Consider the following 23,959-nt stretch of genomic DNA (forward strand, 5'->3'; position numbering starts at 1 on the left):
GCTCCCTCTCCCAGGCCACTCCCTGTTTCCGGGCAGGAAACTTCTTTCTTCCTGTGGGCTGCTGGAGCACGATGCCCTATCCAAGCCAGCTGCCACTTCATTCTGCATTCAGGGCTTAGGGGTTTACAAGAAGCTCTCCCTCTCTGTGTGATGGCTGAGGTGGTCCCATCATTATTTCTTCCCTAAAGCCTGGTTTGGGGGTCTCAGTGTTTCTCCCTAGCCAGGGTGAGGTCAGAGTTCTGCCTGGAAGGGGTGCGCGGTGCCAGGTCCTTCGTCCTCTAAGGCTCTTCTGGAGATGGGTGGGGTGAGCAGGCAGAATGACAGACCCAGGGGTTGTGAGAGTGAAATGGATCTATTTAGAGGGAGAACAGTGACAGAAAGGGGCAGAGGTGACATGTGGGGCCTGGGCCACATTTTCTCCTATGAAAGACAAATCTCAGCTTGAGAGTCCGGTCTCCTGCCATCCCCACGGTGCCTGCAAACGCCAGCCTGGTGAGGCTAGCGCCTGCTAGCGATGGCTTCATTCGTCTTCCTTTTCGTCTTTTTCCGTTGTTTCACCATTTTCTGTTTTTTTCATTTCTCCAGTTTCTCCCAATGCTGTTTTCCCCAATTCTTCTAACTCTCTCCTGCCGGCTTCTGAAAGTCTCCTCTCCGGTCCCTCCCATTCCCTTCTGCTTAATTCTTCTGAGGGTTTCTCATCCAGCTCTAAAGGCCTCCTGTAAATTTCTCTTGATTCCCTTCTGCTCAGTTCTGGTAGTTTCCTGCCTGCTTCTCCTGACCTTAGGCCTAGTTCTCCGGACAGCCTCTTGGCAATGTCTGCTGAATCTCTCCCCATCGCTCCCAGTTCCATTTGCCTAAAGGAGCTGCCTTTTTCTACTTCTCTCCACCTGTTTTCTTCTTGTCCATTCACTGTGATCCTCAGGGCTTCCTTAGACGACTCGTATTCTGTTTCTCTGTCATTCTCAACTGGCTCTCTTTCCCACTGCTTCATCACCTTCTCAGGTTCGTCTCTCCCTCTTCTCGTCGTTTCCTTCTCCCTTGCCATCACTGGTGTGTCATCCAGCTCAGCAGCCTCTTCTGAAAAACAAGAGAAAGGAGAGAAGAAAGGTAAAAGTCTGTTCACCTCTGGGCCGGGGTGAAGCCCAGCCTGGGGGCCTGTGCTTCTGAGAGACAGCACAGCTTTTCAGAAAGAAAGGAAGGAAATCATCATTTACTGAGCAGCAGCCCTGTTCCAGCCATCGTCTGAGCTGCACAGATCACACTACTCGGCCATCATGAGATTGCACAGTGTCACTGATTCGAGTTTGCAGGCAAGGGACCTGAGATTGATAAAAGAAAAATCATACACAATGGTCACACTGCAAATAAACAAACAGCAGAGCCAAATGTGAACCCTGGACAGTCTGCCCCAGAGCACATTCTCTTTCCCTATAAGAAACAGCAGAGGTGCTGGGAGAGGACAGAAGAGTTCATTTCTCCAGCATCCTCGTTCTGCATTTCTCTTTGTCCCTGCGAAGCAGATTCATCATTTGTTGGGACGCTCCCTGTAAAAATATGAGCAGACTGCTAGCAGGAAGTTCAGCTGGAGAGCTATTCTACAGCCAAAGGGATCCTTGCTCCTTGCTTTAACCAGCTACAGAGAAAAGGCACCAGTCCTCGCCTCACTCTCCCCCACATTCTCTTCCTGGAGGCCCCCGGTCTCTAAGATGCCCACAGGGGCTCTCGGTTCACAGCAGGGAAAAGGCTGCTATTTGGCGGTGAAGACACATACAATGCTGCCGCCTGCCGTTCCAGGGGGGAAGTGCCTGCCACCGGCCACCGGGCCTGCTTGATGAGTCTTTAGGACTTTCACCTTCCTCAGCACAGCGCCTGCCGAGGGGAGGGGAGGCTGCTGGGAGCACCCGCTGCTTCCCTCCTGGCTCTCTTCATGTCTATTGCTCCCTGGCTGCTGAGAGCAGCTCCAAGGCCACGTGGGGGCAGAGGCAGATCCCTCTCTGAGGGGACCCAGCCACCACATGGCAGGCGGTGGATAATAAAGAGATGTCATGTGGCTGCTCAGGTGCCCAGAAACCCCACGTCCAGATTCCCGCTGCCATGCTTGGGTCAGGGAGGGCTTCAGCCTTGATGGCTGGAGGGGACTCTGTCCTCCCAGGTGCATGGAGCCCTGGCCCTGGCGCCTCTTCGCTGTGACTTGGCTGGAGTGAGGGCAGCACAGTGGGCTGGACAGAAACGGTGTAGAACCACGGTAAAAGCCCGGGTTCTAGAGCCGGCTGCCCGAGACTAAAACCATGCTGCCTCTGTGTCCTCATCCGTAAAATCAAGCCAATAATACTGACTTCATAGAGTTCTTGGAGGGTTCAGAGGATCAGTCCATACAAGGCCCTTGGAAGAGCGCCTGGTGCACAGGAAGCACTGCGTGGAGAGCAGCTTCTCACATGGCCCTGGCCCCTTCCTCTTCCCTCACTCCCTCCACAGCGGAGCCAGTCAAAGAGCCGGGGCTGGGGCGTCAAAGGCCTCCTTAGTTCCGGGAGGCCTTGGAAGAGACTGTGATAAGGCCAGCAGGAGCACAGCTGTGACACAGAGCCGCCTTCCCCTTAGCTCATCCTCGTGTCCCCAGGCCCGGCCCCTGCCCTACCCACTGCTGGACCAAGGGCCATTCCATGCAGTGCGGGCGAGCATGGCCCTAAGTCACACTGCTCTGTGACCTGCGCAGATCACTCAACCCCACTCAGCCTCCACTGCCCCAAAACCAGTCCCCACATCCTAGGGCGTGAGGACCGAGGGATATCCTTCTGTCATGCTTACCCTGTGTCTGGCACGCAGTCCGAGCCCCCAGAGGGTAAGTTACTGTCACTCTGCCTCTGTCGGCTCCTGCTCTTCATGCAGGAAATGCTGCCCCCTCCCCGTCGCACCTGGAGAACCATCTTTTGGAGCCTGGAGCAGATGATTCTTCCTCTTTGAGCCTTCCCCGTTTCCCCCCGGGCAATCAGAGCCCCCTCGTTCGGCTCCCCCGCTGAGCAGGGTACCCAGCTGCTGACAACTCAAATTGTCTGGCTTTGCCACTGGGCCTGGGGCTCCTCCAGGGCAGGGGCCGGGCCTCTGTCTCCCCTACATCGCATACCTTCCTGGCATGTGACAAATGCTCAACAAATATTTGATGAATTAACAGAAGTACAGGAGGGGGCTCCCAGGCAGGCCGCATGGGTTCCGACCCCAGCCAGAGCAGGCTAGAAGTCTCCCTCTCCTGCCCCAGGGATGGGCTGGGGCTGCTGGGGGCTCTGAAATCAGAAAGCTCGGTGGGCAGTGCCAAGCCCGCGACTGGAGCAGCTGCAGGAAAGCGTGGCTGGAAGTAACAGGAGAGAAAGCAGAGGGAGAATGCTGAAGCTGCCGTCTTTGGGGCTCCAGGAACTCACCTTTCTCTTTCTTATCTTTGAGCATCTCTTTATAGTTGGTTTTCTTCAGCTCTTCAATGATGCCCTTGTTGGCATCATCCAAGGCCTGCAGGTAGAAGAGGAGTGGTGACCTCTCTTAACCCTATGTAGCACCTACACTTCTCCCTTCCCCATGCAAACCCCAGCCCCAGAAGGCAGACTCTGTACTAACCCCGCCACCCTGTTTTCTCCCAGCTCCTCTGGAGGCTCCTGTCCTGAGGTTAACTGATACTTATGGACCTGGAATTACCCACAGTAAGAGATATAGAAACAGGACTGCGGTAACGCAGACTTCACTTCCCTTGGGCTCAGGTGTGTAATGGGAGTTGTGTCTGCGTGCTAATTTCGACATTTTTACCTAAAGCTTCTTTTGCTTCAGCCAATGTAAAGAGATAGTTCAAGGCCCTAAGCAGCAGCAAGGCAGCAAGTCATGGACGGGGCTCAGAAACACACTGCAGGGTGAGGCTGCGGGGGCCGGCCGCCTTCGGAGGGGCTTCCGGGGCTCTGGGGGACCCCTGGGGGCAGGTTCTGCCTTCTTCCTTGCTGTCCCGAAGCTTGCCCAGGGCAGAGCACCGGTAGGCACTCGAGAGACGCCTGCCAAACGACCACAGGGCCTGGAGCAGTGCTGGTCTGCCCCCTGGTACACTTCCTGCCTCGAGACACCAATCTAGGGGGTTAAGTGTCAGGGACCTGGTCCCAGGAGGAGTTGCTTAGGGCCCTGGGCTACTTGCCCAACAGGCACTTCTCTCCACCTCTCAACCTTCCCAAACCCTGCCCAGCCTTCAAGGTGACCTCCAACCTTCCTTGATGGGAAGCACCCAGCCGCGCCTCCCCGCTGGGGCTCTCTCCCTCTGAATCCCCTGGTCCCTATGGCACTGGTCGTGAACATGGGGTTTTTGTTTTAACCTTCCTGCTGACTCTAAGCTTCCTGAGGGCCAGGACCACGTCGTCACCTTTGGGCTGGGCAGCCCAGGCCAAGCGGTGGTCAGCAAATATTTACTGAACTGAATTGCCATGCCATCCTCTCCACATATTTGCAGGGCGACCATGTGGAAGAGGATTCAATGGGAGAGACAGGCATGAGGACCGAGGAGCGCAGGCAGGGCTTCCACGAGGCAGACACCGTGAGCTTCCCCTGGACGTCAGACTTAGGGGCAGGGTTCACACTCGGGAGGCTGACCCCCTCGACAGAGGAAGATCCTCAGTGGGGGATGGGGGAAGGCAGGGCAGAACCCGCCACATGGTGGGGTCTCTTGGGAGCGATGTGTGCATCATGACATGCTCTCTGCCTCCTGAAGCTTACGGTCGAGGCCAGCACCGGTCAACAGAAGTTTCTGCGGTGATAGGAGTCCTCCAGATCTGCACTGGGTGGCACTCATAAGCCACGTGCGGCTATCGACACTTGAAATGTGACTAGTGTGACTGAGAAGCTGAATTTTAAATTTTGTTTACTTTTAATTCATTTTAATCTACATAGCTGCCTGTGGCTGGCAGCCGCCTCACTGAGAAGTGCGAGGGAGCGCAGGCACACTGTATTTCACATTGTCTCCTGAAGGAGGCAGCATTTTTCAAATGACAAATCCTAAAATCAGTTGAGAAGGTCTCAACTCGCATTGAGTAAAAGAAAGGAAGATGAAAAATAAAACAGGATACAATAGGAAATATCAGCTTACTTAGTAAAGGTAAGCATGTTTGTAAAACTTTTGTTTCTATTTTGCGTTTGAAATAAAAACATGTGTATGGGGTTGCTCTATAAACTGACCGCAGTAGCAAGCATTTGAAAGCCACCGCCGTCCACAGGGCAGGTGGGTAATAAAGATGTGTGGAATGGCCAACTGAGAAGGCTGAGGGGCTGAGGGCCCAGCCGCCCTGCTCCCCACAGCCGGGGCCCAGCGGGGTGGGGAGGCTCACGCTGATGATGGCCTGCTGTGCCTCGTTGTTATGGACGAGCTTCGCTCTCTCCAGGGCCTTCTCAAAGTTGTTCACGGCCGACTCGAAGTCTCTCAGCTTCACTGGAGAGCAGGGGGAGGCACGGCACAGGCAGATTGTGACATTAGATGCTGTACAGTACAATGCAGGGGGCTTCAAGGTGCTGGGGGCCCTTGGGAACCCCTGGCCTGCTCAGCCACTCCCAGGGTCAGTCACAAGCCTGTGCAAGCTGGAGTAAGCCCAGGCCTCAGGCAGCATCCCTGAGCTGCCCAGCGCCACCCTTTCCAGCACATTCCTGGGCCATCTCGCCACAAAGGACCAGAACCTGGCAACCTGAGCCTTGGATCTCAGGCCATTCAACCGGGTCAGCAAGGGAAAAGGGTCTGGGGCAGGGACTTGTGCACACATCATGTGTCTCCAGGGCAGGGGGACAACTCCATCTTGCCCCATCTTTAGATTGTTCCAAAAGAGAAAATTCATATTTTTAAAATGTTCAAATTTTTTTCCTTTTTTTTTTTTGCTTGAGGAAAAAAGCTTTGGCAGCCCAGGTTTGTGGTTTCAGATCCCAGTCACAGATCTACATCACTCGTCAGCCATGCTGTGGCAGCAACCCACATACAAAATAGAGGAAGACTGGCATAGATCTTAGCTCAGAGCTAATCTTCCTCAGCAAAAAAAGAGACTGATTGGGGCCAGCCCAGTGGTATAATGGTTAAGTTCATATGCTCCACTTCAGTGGCCCAGGGTTCACAGGTTCAGAGCCTGGGCATGGACCTACACATTGTTCATCAAGCCATGCTGTGGTGGCATCACACATACAAAATAGAGGAAGATTGGCACAGATCTTCCTCAAGTGAAAAGAGGAAGACTGGCAACAGATGTTAGCTCAGGCCCAATCTTCCTCACCAAAAGGAAAGAAAAGAAGCAGATTGGCAACAGATATTAGCTCAGGGCTAAACTTCACACATCACTACTTTGTCCTATAACTAAGTACAAGATCCACTCCCCACCAAGCTTTGGGATCCGTGGAGAAAGGAGGGCCTTGTATCTGTAAGCCAAACTGCAAAAGGCTATTATTGGAAAACCAATTCAAATAATTCTGAAAGTACGTGGAATCACAGTAAATGAGGTCAAATATACCTTTTCTTCAAATACACATTTGAAAAGGGGAGTCGCGGTATTTACGCAGAGACCACGGTGAACGAACATCAGTGTCATTCTGACACGCAGGTCTATGCAGGAGTCATAACACTTACTCAAGGGAGTAAAACATTAAAGACTGTTCCTCTCGTTTTTAACTGAGTACATAACCCAAAGTTATCTTGAGTCTAGGAGCTGTTTTCCTCTACTTTTCCCTCCTTTGTGCATCCCCAAATCTACACATTTATACCTACATTTTTGTTGAGCCACAAATAGGCTTTTGCAAGGACTGTACTTGTTTCTCATCGCTGTTAGAGACACTGATGGGAAGTTGATGAGAGCGCAGGAGCGGAGAAATTAATACATATCGAGCGCTCACTATATGCCAGTTCCTGTTCTAAGTGCTTAAGCACTCAAGTATTACCTTAGTTCTTCACACCAACCCTCTAGCTAAGTACTATAATTATCTCTGCTTATAGAGGATGAGACAGGCACAGATTGGCACCTGCCCAGGGTCCCTAAGCCAGGATGGCGCAGAGCACAAGCTCTGCCAGCTAGGCTGTTTGGCCTCGCCAGCCCAGTGGCTCCCAGGCTACCACATTTGATCTTTTCAACCCCAGAGTAGGGAAACTAAGACTGACAGGGAATGGCCTGGTTCTCTAGGGGCCCTCAGGGCCTAAAAAGTCCTCAAGAGAGGCCTAGGACAACACCAACCCTGAGGGTGCAGCCTGTCTCACCTCCAGCTTATCCGGTGCCCTCCCTAGAACAGGAAAGCGGTCCAAGGAAGGCCTCAGGGATCAGGGCTCCCCCCAGCTTAGTTTTCAGTGGTTTTCTCCACGCTCTTAGGAAAGAAGCTATGATTTGTAATGGGGCCCACGAGGCCGAGGCCCTGCAGATCCGGCCCCTCTTCAACCTCCGCCCTCCAGACCTCCCTGGCCCCAGGAGCCCAGCCGACCCTGGTCTCCTTCAGCTTCTTAAATAAGCCGAACTCCTGCCCGGCCTCCTAAACGCTGTTCCTTTGGCTGCAAGGCTCCGTCCTCAGAGCTTGGAACAGCTGGCCCCTTCTCATCCCTAAAGTTTCTGCTTAAAAGTTACTTCCTCAGACGTGAGGGCAGGAAATATTTATCAGTTTTGCTCTCTAATTACAACCAACTTGGTGCCTAGAAGGTCCCAAGTAAGTATTTGTAGTGCAAATGAATGAATGAAGGATTATGCCCGATTATAGCGCCTGTCACACTTCCTCCTCTCTGGGGTCCGCTGTGCACCCGGGGTGGGGGCAGCTCAGTGCGGGGTTTAAGAGCCGGAGTGCAGGAGTCAGGCAAAGTGGGTTCTAGTCCCAGCTCCATCATTTACCAGCCTTCTTTTTCAACTTTGTATTATTTAACTTTGTATTATGAAATATTTAAAATATACACAAAAGAAGAAGGAATAACATAATGAACTCTCATCACCCAGTTTCAATAATTATCAAAATATCACCAACCTTGCTTCATCTCTTCCTCCTTTTCCCCGGCCCCCTGCTGTTTTTTACAACTTTATTAAGATGCAATTTACATATTATAAAATGCACCCATTTGTAAGTATACAGCTCAGCGATTTTTAGTAAATTTATAGAGTTGTGATCACCACAACCCAGTTTTAGAACACTTTAGAACATTTCCATCACTCTAAAAAGTCCTCTCATATGCCCTGGGGCAATCTGCTGAAGCACTTGGTGCCTCAGTTTCCCCATCGACACAAGAGGACAACAGTGCCTCCCTCACTGGCTTGTGCAGTGATGAAATGCAAGGGCACATGTGTAAAGAGTACCATGGCAAGAGGAAGTGGGGCCGCTTGATGATCACACAATGCCAGTCTGTCTGCAGCTGAGCTCCTCAGGGCAGGGGTGCCCAAGCCCTAACTGGCTCAGCTTAAAGTAGGAACTTGCCTCGTGTGGCTCAAAATGGAGGGGTTTATCCCCACTCTCAGACTCAGAGCTAATCTGAGCAGGGACACACTGGGATGGTAAGTCCGGCCCACAGGAGGGCCAGCCCCAGTGTGGCAGCTGGGCCCGAGGGTTGGGGAAGGCAAGGTGATCCTCTCTGAGCTCATACCTTGTGCCTGCGCCACCAGAACACTGGCATTCAGCTGCCACTCGATGTCCCCTTCTTCCTCGGCACACTGCTGGGACTTCTCGCCGTAATTCTGGGCCTGCCAGGGCTGGTCCAGCTCCAAGTAGCAGCGGCCAATCTCGTGGAAGAGCCAGGTCTTCTCGAGGGTGGTTTTTGCCAGAGGGATCTTCTCCTCCCACCTGGGGACACGATGAACCAGGGTCAGCTTCATCACCTCAAACCCTGCACTTGGCCACAGGAGACCAAGGCTTCCTACTGGGTGGTTGAACACAAATTGTTTTCTAAGGGCCAGCTCAGTGGCATAGAGGTTAAGTTTGCGCACTCCACTTCAGTGGCCCAGGGTTCACAGTTCGCATCCCAGGTGCAGACCTACACACCTACACTCATCAAGCCATGCTGTGGCAGCATCCCACATACAAAAACAGAGGAAGGTTGGCACAGATGTTAGCTCAGGGCCAATCTTCCTCATCAAAAAAAAAGGTTCTTCAACTACCAGTTCTTTTAGATACAGGGGTGGAGCTAATAAGCATTAATATATTTTAAAATTACCAAAGCTGGGGGGCCAGCCCCGTGGCCGAGTGGTTGAGTTCGCACACTCTGCTTCAGTGGCCCGGGGTTTTGTCAATTCGAATCCTGGGCGCAGACATGGTACCACTCATCAAGCCATGCTGAGGTGGCATCCCACATGCCACAACTAGAAGGACCCACAACTAAAAAATACACAACTATGTACCAGGGGGCTTTGGGGAGAAAAAGGAAAAATAAAATCTTTAAAAAAAAGAACTACCAAAGCTATTTTGGTACATCTGTTGGATCAAATTTGATACAACAGTTGAAAATACTGTTGACAAAATAGCATTTGAAATAACATAAAAACAATGCTTAAAAACACTATTAAGTACATATAAGAGAAAATCAACAAAAAAGACTGGAACAAAAGAACAAAATATCAATATAAGAAAGAGTAGGATGGGTGATGCAACTGAATAATTTTTCTTCTACTTTTCTGTATTTTCCAAATTAATATTTTAACAATAAGCACACACTTACTATAAAATGTTTTACTATAAAAAGATACTAAGGGTGGGTGAACTCTCATACTCCTCTGTCTTTTAGACACCAGGGGCCATTCTGGAAACCAAACTGCCCGTAGCAGAAGGCCACTGGTGAGCAAGTCTATTTCAATCGAGCGATGGGGGCCTGAAGGATGAGTCCCCTCCGCGCTAAGCGAGTGGCCCAAGGAGCCGGCTCTCCCAGTGCAGGCCGGTCTTGAGGTCAGGCCCTCGCCCCAGTCTCCCTGGGGCTGAGTCACTCCACTGGAGCAATCACCAGCCCCAGAGCTAGACACCAAGAGCCCAGTAGCTGAGCCATCTGGCGAGCTCAGACTCTGTTCCCAGTGACCCTGCGTGACCTTACAGAGTCACAGAACAGCCTCAGGAGAGGTCCCAGGGTCAATCGGTCTACTAGTTCCTGAACTTGCCCAAAGGTAAGGATTACCTGGGGCGCTTGTTAAAAACAGATTCCTGAGCTCCAACGCAAAGCTGTAGAATCAGAATTCCCAGGGGAGAGTAATTCACAGCCCTTCTGGGTGATTCTTATCAATGGGAAATTTTGAGAAAATGCTGATACTATTCTGTTAACTAATTTAACTAATGAGCCCCAGAGTTTACAAACTGGCTTGCTCATGGTCGCCTAGCAGAGCCAGGAGCCAAACTCAGGTCTTCTGGTGCCTCTTTGCCTGGCATCCTGGCCCCAGGCAGGGAGTCCAATGTGAGGGTGGGACATGCTGGCCCCAGTGTGGGAGAGGGGCAGTCCTTGGTCACTCACGTGTCAATGGCTTGCTGGAATTTCCCAACTCTGGCAAAAACCCTGCCAATGTTGTCGAGGGCTCTCGACTTGGCATCAGGAAGGTCACTGTGGGGAAGAAGCAAGAAGAGTGTTCACTAGACACCGGCTTTTGTAGGCACTGTGCAGAAGGAAAAGAAGCCAGAGCAAAGGGCCTGGCCTCAGGGACTCAGGGTCCAGTGGAGGGACAGTGCCCAGGCCGGCAAGGCTGTGGCACTCAGGCTGTCTCGTGCCCTGTGTTTTTATCGGGACCTTTCTGGAGGGCAATCAGTCACCAGCTCACAAAGATGTCCCCTTGATCCAGCAATTCCTCTTCTAGGAACTTACTCAAGAAGATAATGTGACAAGAACACTCATTAAAGCATGGTTTGTAACAATAAACACTGGAAACAATCTACACCTCATCAGTGCCCTGGCATGGCAATTTTTGTGTATGAGAAAAAGTCTGATACGCTAAGTTTAAAAGTCAGATTACAGGTGCATATACTATGTGTATTGTCCTATTTGTGTTAAAATAAATATGCACGATGCTGTGCTCCTGGCTTTGACAATGGAGGAAGGGGCCACGAGCTAAGGAGCATGACAAATGCAGCCCTTAGAAGCTGAAAAGGGCAGGAAGAGAGCTCCCCTCGAGCCTCGGGAGGGGGCGCAGGCCCCCAACACCTTGACTGTGGCCCCAGGGAGACGCTGCGGACTTCCCTCCTCCAGACCGTGAGAGAATAAAGGTATGTTGTTTTAGGCCACCAAAAACTCAGTAAATAAACTAAAAGTGGGCATTTTTAAAAGAAGTAGAGAGAATTAACTATTATCGATAATTACCCAGGGGAAATGACAGTATGAGGGAAACTTGTATTTTATCCATATTATTTAAATTGTTTGCAGTATTCACGTGTCATCAGAAAAAAGATTAAGATATTTCCATAAAGAAAAAGATAATTGCTCCTCCTATGTCGGTTCTTTACCATTACCATATGAACATTCTGATCTCTCTGGTAAAAAATACCTCCTTCCCAGCAAATAAATCAAGAAAACCCTCCCCCCCATCCCAGACCTCCGCCACCAGCATCTCCTCTCACTCCCTCCTCCCAGGCAAGCGTCTCCCGCCTCCTGGCCCCCCAGCCCCGGCAGCCCAGCAGGGCTCCACTTCTTCCGCGAAGCTCTCCTCCTCTCATTCCTGTCCCCCCCGCCCCCGCCGCGGCCACGCCCACAGGGGTGGAGTGACATAACCCCCTATGCTGCTGAAGACCTTCCCATGAAGCCACTTAAAGAATGGGACCCTTTCCGAGACACATTCTTTAAAAAAACACAGAAACAAGTTACTTTTGTTTTAGAAATCCTGTAAGTTCTGCTCTCAGCACCACACAGTTCTGAATCGAGCAGGACACTGCAGTACTCGTGTGGAAGCAAACCTCGTCGGCCCCCAGGACCTTCAGGCGGAGCTCCTTCCTCCTCCCCATGGCACCCGGTCCTCCCACTCCCACAGATCCTGGCCCCGGCCCTGCCGCGCTACCTGCAGTTCCCCAAATCCTCCGTCCCTGTCCCGTCCCTCTGCCTAGGGTGCCCTTCCCCCACCCCGCACCCGCCCATCCTCTCCGAGGCCGCCTCAGCCCCCGGCAATGCTCGCCCTGCCTCTCTCCTTGGACCGTCGGCCATCCCTTGCTCCTGCTCCCAGCCCCTCTGGGGTTGGCCTCCCCTTCTAGAGCGGCTGCTCTGCTGTGGTGTGATGAATGAAGGAGTAAGTTGTAATAAGTTAATTCATTCATAACAAAATAGGTAACAACAATAAGAAGGAACAACCATAATAGTAATGAGAAAGCACATAGTCAGATTATCCACAGAGAATTCCAAGAAATGAAGGCTGGGGTCACGGAAGAAGCTGCTTAAACCAGTTGGGATTTGAGCTGCTCCTTGAAGATGGCAGGCTGGCGGGGCAGCCAGGGAGGGGTGGGGCTGGTTAGAAGGAGGAAGCACAGCACCAGGGAGCACACCCAACTCACAAGGAACTAACTGAGGGCACACCTCTGCTTCCTTATGCAGCCACTTCGCACACATTGATCACACGCCCATTATGTGGCAGGTGCTGGGAAGAAAAAGGGAATAGAAAATAGTTCCTTCCCAAGTGTGAAGTCTGAAGGCAGACAGGGCAGGGGTGGCGCGCGAGGGAGCAGAGGCGGCAGGGAGACACTTAGTACTTCAATTTTGAATGATGGGTAGGAGGGGGGTTCATGAAAAAAGTGCTAGTGAAAGAGAAAGCAGTCCCTTTAGGGACTAACAGGAGCCACAGGGTGCTGGCCGGGGCACAGGATGCTTAGGGGCCCGGGGAGAGCCAGGTCAACAGGGGCCTGGAGAAGTCAGGTCAGGAAGGGTGCTGGAACTTTATCCCAACCACCGGATTTGTTTTGCACAGAAGGGCCAGCTGGGCTATGGGAAACCCAGGTCAGAGGAAATAGGCAAGAAGTGAGGAAGGCCCGGCCTGAGCTGTGGGAGGGAAACAGAGAAGGGAAGTCACTCAGGAGACAGGAAGGAGGAGGCATAGACAGGACACGGGTGCGCCGGCCTGCGCACTGAGGGGTGGCAGGTGTCTGGGAAGCTGCCCAGGCTTCTTCTTGGGGATGGGTGGCCAACAATGCCATCCTCATGGAGAGGGAACGCTGGAGCAAGCGGCTTGGGAGGAAGATAAGGGATTCCACTCTGGACATGTTAAATTTGGGGTTCCTGTGGGACATCCAAGTAGAAATGCCTTGGAATCAGGTGGATACGCAGGAGTGGTACGAAGTAAGGATTTTCACATTTTTAAGGCCTGGGCCATGGCTGGATTCAAAGTACTGGAGACACATATTTTATTTAATCCTCTTAATCCCTGTGAGTCAGTATCAGTGTGCCTTCGTCAGAGGTAAGGACACTGAGAAGGTGAGCAACTCAATCAAATCCACACAGCTTCCGAGGACAGAGCCAGGAACCCAAGACAGCTCTGTCTCCACAGCTGGCGGTGGCTTATTTGTTTCTCCTGCTGTGTGGCCAGCATGTGACATTCCTGCTCAGCACGGGGCAGGCGGGTGAGAAATGAACCGGGAATGGATGGCATGTGGGCTCGGATGAGTGAGGAGAAGAGGGCAGGAGGCAAGAGTGTTCGCGAAATACAGTTTGACCCAAATGAAGGACTGACAGCCTTCAGGAGACGCACGCAGAAGGGGGTTGTGAGGACCTTGAGTGCCAAGCAAAGGCATTTGGTTTTAACATGCAGGCAATGAGGGGCCAAGCCCTGTTTGTCAGTATGGGAAGGAGAGGGGGTGGATGAAAAGCAGCGTGTCTCTGGAGGTGAGGAGGGAGCAGGTGGAGGCAGGGAGAGCTGGGGGCCAACCTGTGAGTGGAAACGGGATGATAGGAGACGAGAGGCTCAGAACTGTGGGGTGAATGGAAACTGGGCAGAAGAAAGTCACAAATGACTCCCAAGGTTAGAACCAGGGTTCCCAGAAAGCGATGGTACCTCTGAGAGGGGGCCCTCAAGTCTCGGGAAGAGCTGGTTCCTGCGAGAGTTGAAATGACTGTTACTGTGGATACCTGACACTTTCCTGAGGTCTTTCCAGGTACCTGCACATGCCATGCTCCCTTTGCCCTATCAGCTCAGGGCTATTGTTATGCCCATTTGACAGAGGACACACTGAGGCTGAGAGGCTAAGGGCCTTGCCTGAGGTCCCACAGCTAGGAGGAACAATTCCGAAGCCCAGGGAGGCCCGACTCCAGAGCCCATGCTCTTGGTCAGCACCGTGGTTTCCAAGGCCCTGCATGACCCGACCCCTACCCACGTGGTCCAGCCTCCTCTTGGCCACTCTTCCTCTGGCAATACTCTGTGCTCTCCAGCCTTAAGCTCCCTCCTGCCTGCCTCAGGGCCTTCCCACAGGCCAAGTGTGTTCCCCAACACCCAGTCAAGTCTGCCTGGAATATACTTCTCATAGCACTGGGCTCTGTACTTTTTCTTCTTGACACTTACCACAATTGCGGTTTATTAGCTATGTCACTTTTTATTTGACATCTGCAGGAAAATGACCCTGGCGTCTGGTCACTATTGTGTTCCCAATGCTAGCCGCATCTGGCATGTCTGGGGTTGATGACTGCTTGTTGAGATGATGTAAGAATAAAAATATCCCTAAGAGCCCAACCATTGGCAGCTTTTGGGAGTTTGAGGCCACTGCCTTCCTCTTTGTGGCAAAAAACGCTGACTGTCTGGGTCTTCCCCTTACCCTCGGTCCTGGGCAGGTGGCTCCTCTGTCTGGGGGAATCCACCTCAGGCATGCAGGGCAGAAAATGGGAGCTCAGCCACCAGCAGCCCTGGCAAACGGCCGAGACAGAGCCCCAGCCCCCCTACAGGCCCACGGCCTCAGCCTCTTGGCCTTCCACAGGCACTCACTATTCCTTGGCGATCTCCAGGTCCTTTCTGTGGCTCTGCAGGGCTGCTACCATCTGCCCAAGCTCAATCTGGGCATTCCCGATGCAGCTGTACAGGTTTCCAACCAGTTCATCCTTGTTGGGCACCTCCTCTTTGTTCCATTCCAGCACCTTCTTCAGCACTTTCTCAGCCTTCTGAAGGCTCCCTTCAGCACTGCCACTGGTCAGCACTGGGAAGGGAAAGAGGGGCTGTGGCGGTAGGAGCAGCGTCCTCATGGCTGACGGGAGAAGCCACCCCCCAGACACCATCCACAGGCCAGTGAAACCAGGGGCTCAGCTACTGGGCTGCTCCCTCTCCACCTGGCAAAGGTCCCACCCTTCTGAGAACAACACCTACACATGTCGATGTCCTCGAGGCTCTTGAGGATGTAACGGGCTGTCTGAGATGGACGGCGTTTGCGGTCCCGCAGCCATTTCTCCTGCATCAGCTTCCGGTCCCGCTCCCTGGCATAGATGGGCTTCTGCTGTCTCCAGAAGTCACTGCGGGTATCCAGGTAGTTAATGCCCGTCATGACGAGGTCCTCCACGGTCAGGCCATGCTTGATGGTGCCTTTGATCAGGTCTGTAGGGAGGGGGGTGAGGAGGAACCAACTAGAACACACGTCTAAGGGAGTCACCTCCTCTTGGCTTGGGGTCCCTGCTGCGGGGGCCCCTATGGGGATCTCTGCCTGGAGTTGCAGAAACAGTGAGGAAAGTGAGAGCATGTGGGTGGCAGGGTGGGTCTCTCTGGGACTAAATGAGGCCAGATCCCCTTTCAGGCACTCCCACGGTGCAAGAGCTTAGTGCACAGGCCCCTTATGGCAAGATATGAGGAGCTGGCAAAAGGGGCGGCTGGAGGAGAGCCCCCAGGCCTCGGGGCTCCCCCATTTCAAGTTCTGTCCTCAGAGAAGACTGAGTCTAGATGCCCAACCTGGCCCAGGTTGCCACCGCCAAGTGATTCCCCAGGTGCCAAGTGGGCTAGTGCACGCTGGGAGGTGGAGTGGCATGACCAAGTCCTGCCCATCGCCCTGACCAGAGGTTAGAGCTGGTAGCAAAGCTGCAAGGCCACCCCTCCCCTCCACAGTTTTTCAGTGTTTATTCAGGCCTGTTACAGAGGAGATGTGCCAGCAGTAAAGCTACCTGTGACCCCGACCTGCAGGGGATCCTGCAGACGCCCTTGGGAAGTCAGTCCTGGAGAAAAGGCATTGGATTCAAGGGTGATCCCTGCTCAGGCTTATCAGCTAAGGGGAATCCTCCCACCCCCGATGTTTATGGGAGACATTCGTTTCAAGGTTTTGTCCTATTCCCTGTCGCTGCTGGCACAGTGGGGTAGAAAGAGCATTGGACTGGAGGTTAGGAGGCCTGGGCTCTGGTGTCAACTCCACCACTAAATTGCTGTCACCTTGGACAAGTTACTCCCCATTCAGGGTCTCTCTTTCCTTTTCTATAAACAAAGGACTGGACCAGACGAGGTTCCGGGACACTCTAGTACTCGTATCCTAAGAGTCCCCTTCTAGCTCCTCCCAGCAGGACTCCTTTGCCCTCTGTACAGACTGAAGGCCCAGGGGACACCCCTCAGGGACCGCATGGGGTGGTAGAGGAGCCCAGACCTCCAGCGTTCCCTTGCAGGGCACCACAGTGCTCAAGAGCACTGGTTCTGAAATTGGACGTCCTGGATTCCAGTCTGAGAGCCATGTCACTGCTTGCCTACATGTGACCTTAGGTGAGTTACTTAACCATTCTGTGCCTCAGTTCCCTCCTCTGTAAAATGAGAATGCTAGTGAAATCTGGCCATGGGAACACGTTGGCAAGTATCATATGATAGGCTCTGCCCCTGGCTCATGCGTTAAGCATTCACCCCAGATTTCCTTTGCCACAGGTTCCCTGTTTCAAAGAAAGTGTCCAAAACCTTCGTCCAGTAGGAGCTTCTCCAGGTACTCCTTGTCCACATAGAGCTCGCCCAGGAGCTGGCGGACAATCTTCTCACTCTTGAGTGAGCCCTTCCGCTTGGACTCTCTCTTGGGGTGATGTAGGAGGTGTCTCGAGGGATGAGGCTTCTGCTCGGCTTTCATACTCTAGGCAGACAGAGCAAGAACCAACAGAGCCTCAACAAGAGGCACGGATTACCCAGTCACAGCCCCAGGGTCTACAATCCCAGGCTCCTCCTCCAGGACCTCTCTGCGGCCGAGGACCATGGTGTCTGGTGCAGGAACAGCTGGACTCCCAAGACCCCTCTTGAGCTGGGGAAGAATCCCATGGCTGTCCGTGATGGGCAGGAGCTAATGGCTCCCAGGCAAGAGGCCGCTCTGACCTGTGCCCTGCAGCCACATGTGGCCTCTTCCCTCAGGGGGATGTGGCGTCAGAACCAGGGCCCTTACCTCAGCTTGCTTGGTTAGGAAGCAAAGGTCCCCTGTGTTCTCTAGCTTAATTGAAGAAGGACCTGTAAGGACAGAAGCTGGGGCTCAGGTCGGCAGGGGCCTCTGGGCACAACCTATCACATATTTTTATGTGGAAATGGCTGCATGTGGAGGTTGTGTCAGAACTGGCTCTGAGTCAGCCAAGCGGGCAAATGGTACAGGGTATTTCACAGAACACTCTTCTAGGAGCTAGGCAGCCCCCACTAGCCCAAGGCCATGGCAGCCAGATTTCCAAACAAACGAAGGCCCTGGGCACCAGGTGAGCTCTCCATTCCATGCTATTTCCACACTCTGCTGCCCAGTGGCAAGCCTTGCTTTCTTCCCTCCGCCTCCTGCCACTAAGCTGATGGGAAGGGCGAGCCCATGGTGCATACATGGTAACGGAGGAAACCAGGGACTGGGGAAGGCTGGGCTCAGGACCCCATTCTACCCTATGACACCAGGCCAGAGACGGGCCTGCGAAACAGCCATTCTCAGGCAGCTTTGAGGAGAAGCACATGCTGTGGTGCTCAGTACAGTGCTTGAGGTACTGGTCCTCCCAGTAGACAGCTCCTAACCCTCAAGAAAATCAAGAGCAGCCAAATGCAAGCATGGGACCCCCTTTAGGCCTGGTGAGGGTTGCCCACCCAATGCACCTCAGGCCTTCCTTCAAATCTAAGGATTCCAAGAGCCTTCCTGGATAAGGGCATAGGCTCCATAGTCACTCACTTCCCACTGAGTTGTTGATGGCTTCCTGGGCTTTCTGAATTCCAACTTTGAATTCCCGATCAGGCCGCAGCTTATAACCTCGATGAAAGAAGACCAAGGCAAACTCAAAGTCTCCCATAGTGTACAGGGTCTCGGCCTTTTGTAAAATCCCCTGGAATGAGAGAGAGTCAAATCGAAGTGGACAGATGAGGCCTTACAGGACTTAGGTGTCGTGGAACAGAAGCGTCCTCGGTTGAGGGTCAAGGTTGGGATACGGGGGCAGGGTGCTAGGCAACTGATCTATAAAAACAAATGACACCAAACTCTACCTAGTCTGGCTGGTTCTCCAACCACTTTCTACCTGAGGCTGCTACAGGCAATGGCAGTGATGAAAGCAAGATTGAGCCCTCCCACCCATAGTCACCTTGCAGAAAGTCGGGTCACCCTGGAGTGAAGCCTCAGCATCCTTCAGGGACTTCTCCAACTCTCCCATCTTCAGGAAGCACTTTGAACGGGCCACCAGGCAATTCTTATCTCCATTCTGAAGGTGAAGAGCCTGAGAGAGGAAGCAGTCAGGTTGACAGGCCCCAAGCAGGGCAGGGTAGAAGCTGGACTGGAAACAGCAGCCCAAACTCTCCTGCCAGAATTTCAAGGGGCCTCAAGCCAGCAAACAGGTCTTCAGATCTTATCAGACCAAAAGCAGCACAACACTGATCTCTGCTCAGTCAACTTGATTATCCATATGCAGCTCTTCTTGAACAAAGTCAAATCACAAGCTACTGTGGAAGCCACTGGCTGAAATGTAAGAATATCACTGGGGCTAGACTGAATTTCCCCCCATGTCTGGGGTTCCTCCAGTCCACTCAGGCAATGGAATCTTAGGATGTTTGGTACACACCAAATTCAGCCACAAACCTGAAAGGGCTGCACAACACGCTCAAAATACAGTTCAAAGGCTAAGCATTCGGAAGGCTGACAAAACGGATTTTAGGAAAACCTACAACGTGAGTTACCCATTCCACTAGCCTTCTCTTTTCACAGAGCTTACTAAGCATGCATCACTATTTCAGGGCATTCAGATGAAAATGCCAGGAGAACAGAAACTGTGATTTTGGCCCTAAAGTGGGAGCAGAAAGCTTCTGCTACTCCCATCCTGTCTTCTTGTGTTTGAGATCATGACTGTAGCCTGTGGGGTACTGCCTGCCTGAGGCATCAGACTGCAGCCCCTTTCTAAGACCTTTCTACCCTTCCCGGAAGAGGAAGTCGGTACTGTCTTTTGTGAAAAAAGGCCATTTCTCACCCAAAGCTATCTTCCGTCGGGGTGTTCTTTTCTCTCTGCCTGAGCTTCTGTAGGATGGAATATGATCCAGAAAGAGGAGAATGGGTGGGGACAGGGCTCCTGAACCCAACTGTTGGCCCATCTGGTTGATCATTTTGGTTTTAGGGTGCGGTTGGTGATCAAAAGGGACGAAAGACTCTAGGCAGCAGTTGAGAAGTTTGACTTTAGGGGGAGCCTTGGCACTGGCTAGAGGGCTAGCCTACCACTCCATCTGAAATAAGAAGTGGGCTATTTCTTGTAAAAGAAATTGTCATAAGAACATCTAATAGCTTACTTGTGAGGGAGGATGGCATGGTGGTGAGCACCTCAGCACTGGAGTCTGAGAGCCTGGGTTTGAATCCTTCCTCTGCCACTTGCTAGTCCAGTGATCTCAGGCATGTTACTCAACTCCTATGTGTTTTCTCATCTATAAAATGGAGTAATAACAGTACCTCTCTCATAGGCTTGTACTGAGCTTAGCAGTGTGATATCGTAAAAAAGCACTCAATCCCCTTAGGGTGGGGTGGAGCAATTTATACTAAAGGTTGTATTATAATGTTATTTACTGATCTTCTGTGAGCAATCACGTGCCAGAGATTTCACCACTTTTACGCGCAGCCTCCTAGCCAATCTCTTGGCCAATGATGGGAAATTGAGGCTGCTCTGTGGAAGGTGGCCAGTCAATCACAAAACTTTTAAGTAAAAAAGCAGAAGAGGTCACTGTTAATGCAGAGAATGGTTATTAACAATCAGGCCGCAAGCGGGAATTGGTGATGAAGCGGGGAATTCACAGAGCGTCAATCAGGAACAAGTGAATAAGAAAAACAAGAGGTCCTCCGGGCATCATCAGGACCTCAGTGTTATCAGGAATCGAAAGCGGAGATGGGTGAGTGAGAGGTTCAGAGAGCGACTCACGTTGCTGAAGCTATGGGCGGCTTTAGAGAACTCCCCGCAGAGATAGAGCCGCTCGCCCTCCGCCATGTAAGAAGGAAAGGTGCTTCGCAAGCCGTCAGTTTCTTGGTCCGACATGGATTCGGAGATGCTGAAGTGGAAAAAAGGAGGAAAAGAAGCCGAAGAACCACCGTCAGGCTTGTGGAAGCCCCGTCTCTTAGCAACCGGGAGACGGAGCGTTACTTCCGGCCCCGCCCCTCGCGCCTGCGAGTCGCCAGCCTGCGCATGCGCCGGAGCAGCCGCGCCCTAGACCGGGGCGTGACGAGTGCGTGGCGGGCGCGGGGCGCTGTAGTGTTGGCTGTTGCACGCCCCCTCGGTTCTCTCTGGGACTGCCTCGTGTCCAGAATTTACAGCCAGGAAAACAGGAAGAGGATTAAGGGCAGAATTCCAAATAGCGATAAGGCATGTCTACCTAAAGAAATCTAGGAGGCAATAATAGAACCAGAAGTGTTTGTTTGGGATCAAAGAATTGCAATTCAGGGCCCACAGATCCTTCAGGTAGCAACCTGAACAGTGTCCCGCTAAGGAGTGAAAATCAGCCTTTTTTAAAAGAGGGGAGGCTTGCTTAAGTCCTTACAAAGAATTTTAATTGGGCCTGGAGGCAGAAAGCTAATCGTGGCTAATTATGATTGATTGCTAAGACTATGGCTAAGCAAAAAGGTATCACTGTAACAAGCTGCAGACTTTCTTGCAGCATACTTGGACTATTTGCGTTTGGCCTAGTTCAGAGGTTCATGGTTCATTCTGTGAGGATATGCATAAGGCTCATTTCCTTAATGGCCTCCCAGCTCCGTTTTAAAACCCATTGACATGAATGACTCCATTTTGTTTCACACTTCACAGGCATAGTGCAAGGAGCTGTGTACCGAATATCGCCATCAGGGGGAGAGAGCACTAGGCTTGGAGTCAGAGTACTTGGGCTGTCTTCACTTCCTGACTGCGTGACCCCTGCACCGCTCACATAAAGGCTCTGAGCCTTAAATTTCCTGCCTGAGAAGTGAACGTGAAGATAATAAAACCTTCAAGGTGTGGGGATTTGCATGAGACTACTTGGAAAATAGTGTTGGGTTCAACCTTCAATTTAACACATTTATTCAGCACTTAGTAGTGGCGGGCCTTGACCAAGGTTTTCCCTGACATCCTTCCACGTTCCCTCACTCTCCTCACCAAAAAGGTGAGCTAGGTTCTAGGTCCCAACAAATACCCCGCCCTTAATACATTACTTTTAGAACTTCAACTCCCAACACCAACAAGACTGTGACCTCCACTAAGGCAGGGACCTTGTCTTAACCTTGTATTTCCAGAATTCAACTATCTAGCACACAGTAGGAGCCAAGTAAATCATTGTTAACGTTTAAATAGTAAAAAGACATCCTTAACTACACACGCATACACACAAATGAGTATATGTAAAACCAGAGATCTGAATGAGAGCAGTGGCTTGTGTCAGTGTCTGTTTTCTGGTTATGTTATTGTACTAAAGTTTTTCAAGATGTTACTGTTGGAGGGAACTGGGTAAAGGGTACATGGGAACTTTTTGTATTATTTCTTACAACTGCATGTGAATCTATAACTATCTCGAAATAAAAAGCTTGATTAAAAAAAGAATACCAAGATGAAAAAGAACCTAGTCCCTTCCGTGGAAGAGTTCCATGTAATCAGGGAGACAGACATATAAGCAATAATGGCTACTCAAAGTGATATTAAGTTATTCCAAGTCTCGTGTGCCTATGAGGGAGATGAGGCCAGAGTGGGGTGAGGCCCAGAAAAATGGAGGATTCAGTCAGGGTCTGGGGTGAATTAGAGACAGCTTCACAGAAGGGGTAACATTTGAGCTGAGGGGGAGTGGGATGGTGCCCGGGAGACCTAAGTGGGGAAGGAGGTGAGCAAAGGCCAGAGGTGTGTAAGTTCACAAGGTGTGTAAGGAGCAGCAGCTCCATGCACTGGAAGGAAACTCATCCTCTTCTGGATTGTTAAGACAGGCACATAGGTGAGTTGAACAATGCTGCTGAAATCACCAGCAGTTAATGGGGAAAAAAACCTCCCACAAAGAAAGCACAAAAAAAACCCATAACCACCTCCTGCAAAGAGGAAATTGATAGATTCAATGCATTCCCAATCAAAATCCCAGCAGACTTTTTTTAGTAATTGACAAGCTGATTCTAAAATTTTTGTGGAAATGCAAAGGACCTAGAATAGCCAAAACAATTTTGAAAAAGAACAAAAGAAACTTCTGTTCTGCTTTCATGACTTTTTTTTTTTTTTTTTGGTGAGGAAGACTGGCCCTGAGCTAACATCTGTTGCCAATCTTCCTCTTTTTGCCTAAGGAAAATTGTCCCTAGGTTAACATCTGCACCAGTCTTCCTCTATTTTGTATATGTGATGCCACCACAGCATGGCTTGATGAGCAGTGTGTAGGTCCGTGCCCGGAATCCAAACCCTCAAACCCTAGGCTACCAAAGCAGAGCATATGAACTTAACCACTGCACCGCGAGGTTGGCCCCTCAAGACTTATTTTAAAGCTACAGTACTGGTATTAGCATAAAGATTGATACATAGATCAATGGAACAGAATAGAGTCCGTAAATAGATCCACACAAATATGATCAATTAATGTTGAACAAAGTTGCCAAGGAAATTCAATGGGGAAAGGATAATCTTTTCAGCACATAGTGCTGGAACAACTGGATGGCCATATGCCAAAACAAAACAGAACAAAACTTGACCCTTAGCTCACACCATATTCAAAAATTAATTCAAAAGACAAATGTAAGAGGAAAATTATAAAAAATAGTGAAAATAATAGGGCACAAAAAGCATGAAAAAGAAAAAACAAATTTGACATCATCAAAATTAAAATCCTAGGGCCGGCCGGGTGGTGCAGTGGTTAAGTTCACATGTTCTGCTTTGGTGGCCCAGGGTTCACTGGTTCAGATCCTGGGTTGAGGACATGGCACCACTTGTCAAGCCATGCTGTGGTAGGCATCCCACATATAAAGTAGAGGAAGATGGGCACGGATGTTAGCTCAGGGCCAGTCTTCCTCAGCAAAAAGAGGAGGATTGGCAGCAGATGTTAGCTCAGGGCTAATCTGCCTAAAAAAAAAAATTAAAATCCTTTGTTCTTCAAAAGACACTGTTAAGAAATTTAAAAGGCAAGCCACAGACTGGGATAAAATATTTAAACATATATCTGACAAAGAACTTGTATTTACAATACATAAAGAACTCTTACAACTCTATAAGACAAATAAATAAAAACTGACCAATCGATTTGAACAGTTACTTCATCAAAGAAGATATACAGATGGCTAATTAGCACATGAAAAGATGCTCAACATCATTAGTCAGTAGGAAAACACAAATTAAAAAGCACGGTGAGACACCACTACTCACCCACTTAGAATGGTTAAAAGAAAAAAGACTGACCTTACCAGGTGTTGGCAAGGATGTTGAGCAACTGGACGTGAGCAACTGTGCTGCTGGTAGGAATGTGAAATGGTGAAATGGTCGGAAAACAGTTTGGCAGCTTCTTAACAAGTTAAACATATGCTTACCTTATGACCCTGCCCTTCCACTCCTAGGAATTTACTCAAGAGAAACCAAAGCTGTACACGAACATTCATAGCAGCTTTATTTCTAATAGCCCCAAACTGGAAACATATCCGTTGACTGGTAACTGGATAAATAAATTGTAGTTTATCCATA

General features: G+C 50.9%; 1 protein-coding gene across 2 annotated transcripts; it reads right to left on the reverse strand.

Moving 5' to 3' along the window:
• Positions 1-333: 333 nt before the first annotated feature.
• Positions 334-20,588, reverse strand: ODAD4 (outer dynein arm docking complex subunit 4). Of its 2 annotated transcripts, XM_070227269.1 has the most exons (13): positions 20,219-20,475; positions 19,599-19,730; positions 18,410-18,541; positions 18,007-18,157; positions 17,260-17,321; positions 16,791-16,956; positions 15,240-15,464; positions 14,865-15,072; positions 10,439-10,525; positions 8,594-8,790; positions 5,343-5,443; positions 3,414-3,498; positions 334-1,077 (listed from the first exon to the last, which is right to left on the reverse strand). In XM_070227269.1, the coding sequence occupies exons 3-13, from the start codon at positions 18,476-18,478 to the stop codon at positions 521-523; spliced, it is 1,908 nt and encodes a 635-aa protein (XP_070083370.1). In that variant the 5' UTR covers positions 18,479-18,541; positions 19,599-19,730; positions 20,219-20,475; the 3' UTR covers positions 334-520. The 2 variants fall into 2 exon arrangements, with proteins under 2 accessions (XP_070083370.1, XP_001496747.2); XM_001496697.6 differs by lacking the exon at positions 19,599-19,730 and having other exon boundaries at positions 20,219-20,588.
• Between the last annotated feature and the right edge of the window lie 3,371 nt (positions 20,589-23,959).

Source organism: Equus caballus, chromosome 11 (genome assembly GCF_041296265.1).
Source record: "Equus caballus isolate H_3958 breed thoroughbred chromosome 11, TB-T2T, whole genome shotgun sequence".
NCBI lineage: Eukaryota > Metazoa > Chordata > Mammalia > Perissodactyla > Equidae > Equus > Equus caballus.

Bases quoted from the DNA above. Each gene is read 5' to 3' on its own strand.
- ODAD4 (XM_001496697.6), bottom strand. From the start codon at position 20,332: ATGTCGGACCAAGAAACTGACGGCTTGCGAAGCACCTTTCCTTCTTAC. The intron at 17,322-18,006 runs GTGAGTGACTAT...CTGTCCTTACAG, and splicing joins CATCAACAACTCAGTGGGAA to GTCCTTCTTCAATTAAGCTA. The intron at 10,526-14,864 runs GTGAGTGCCTGT...TCTTCCCCACAG, and splicing joins CTGGAGATCGCCAAGGAATA to TGACCTTCCTGATGCCAAGT.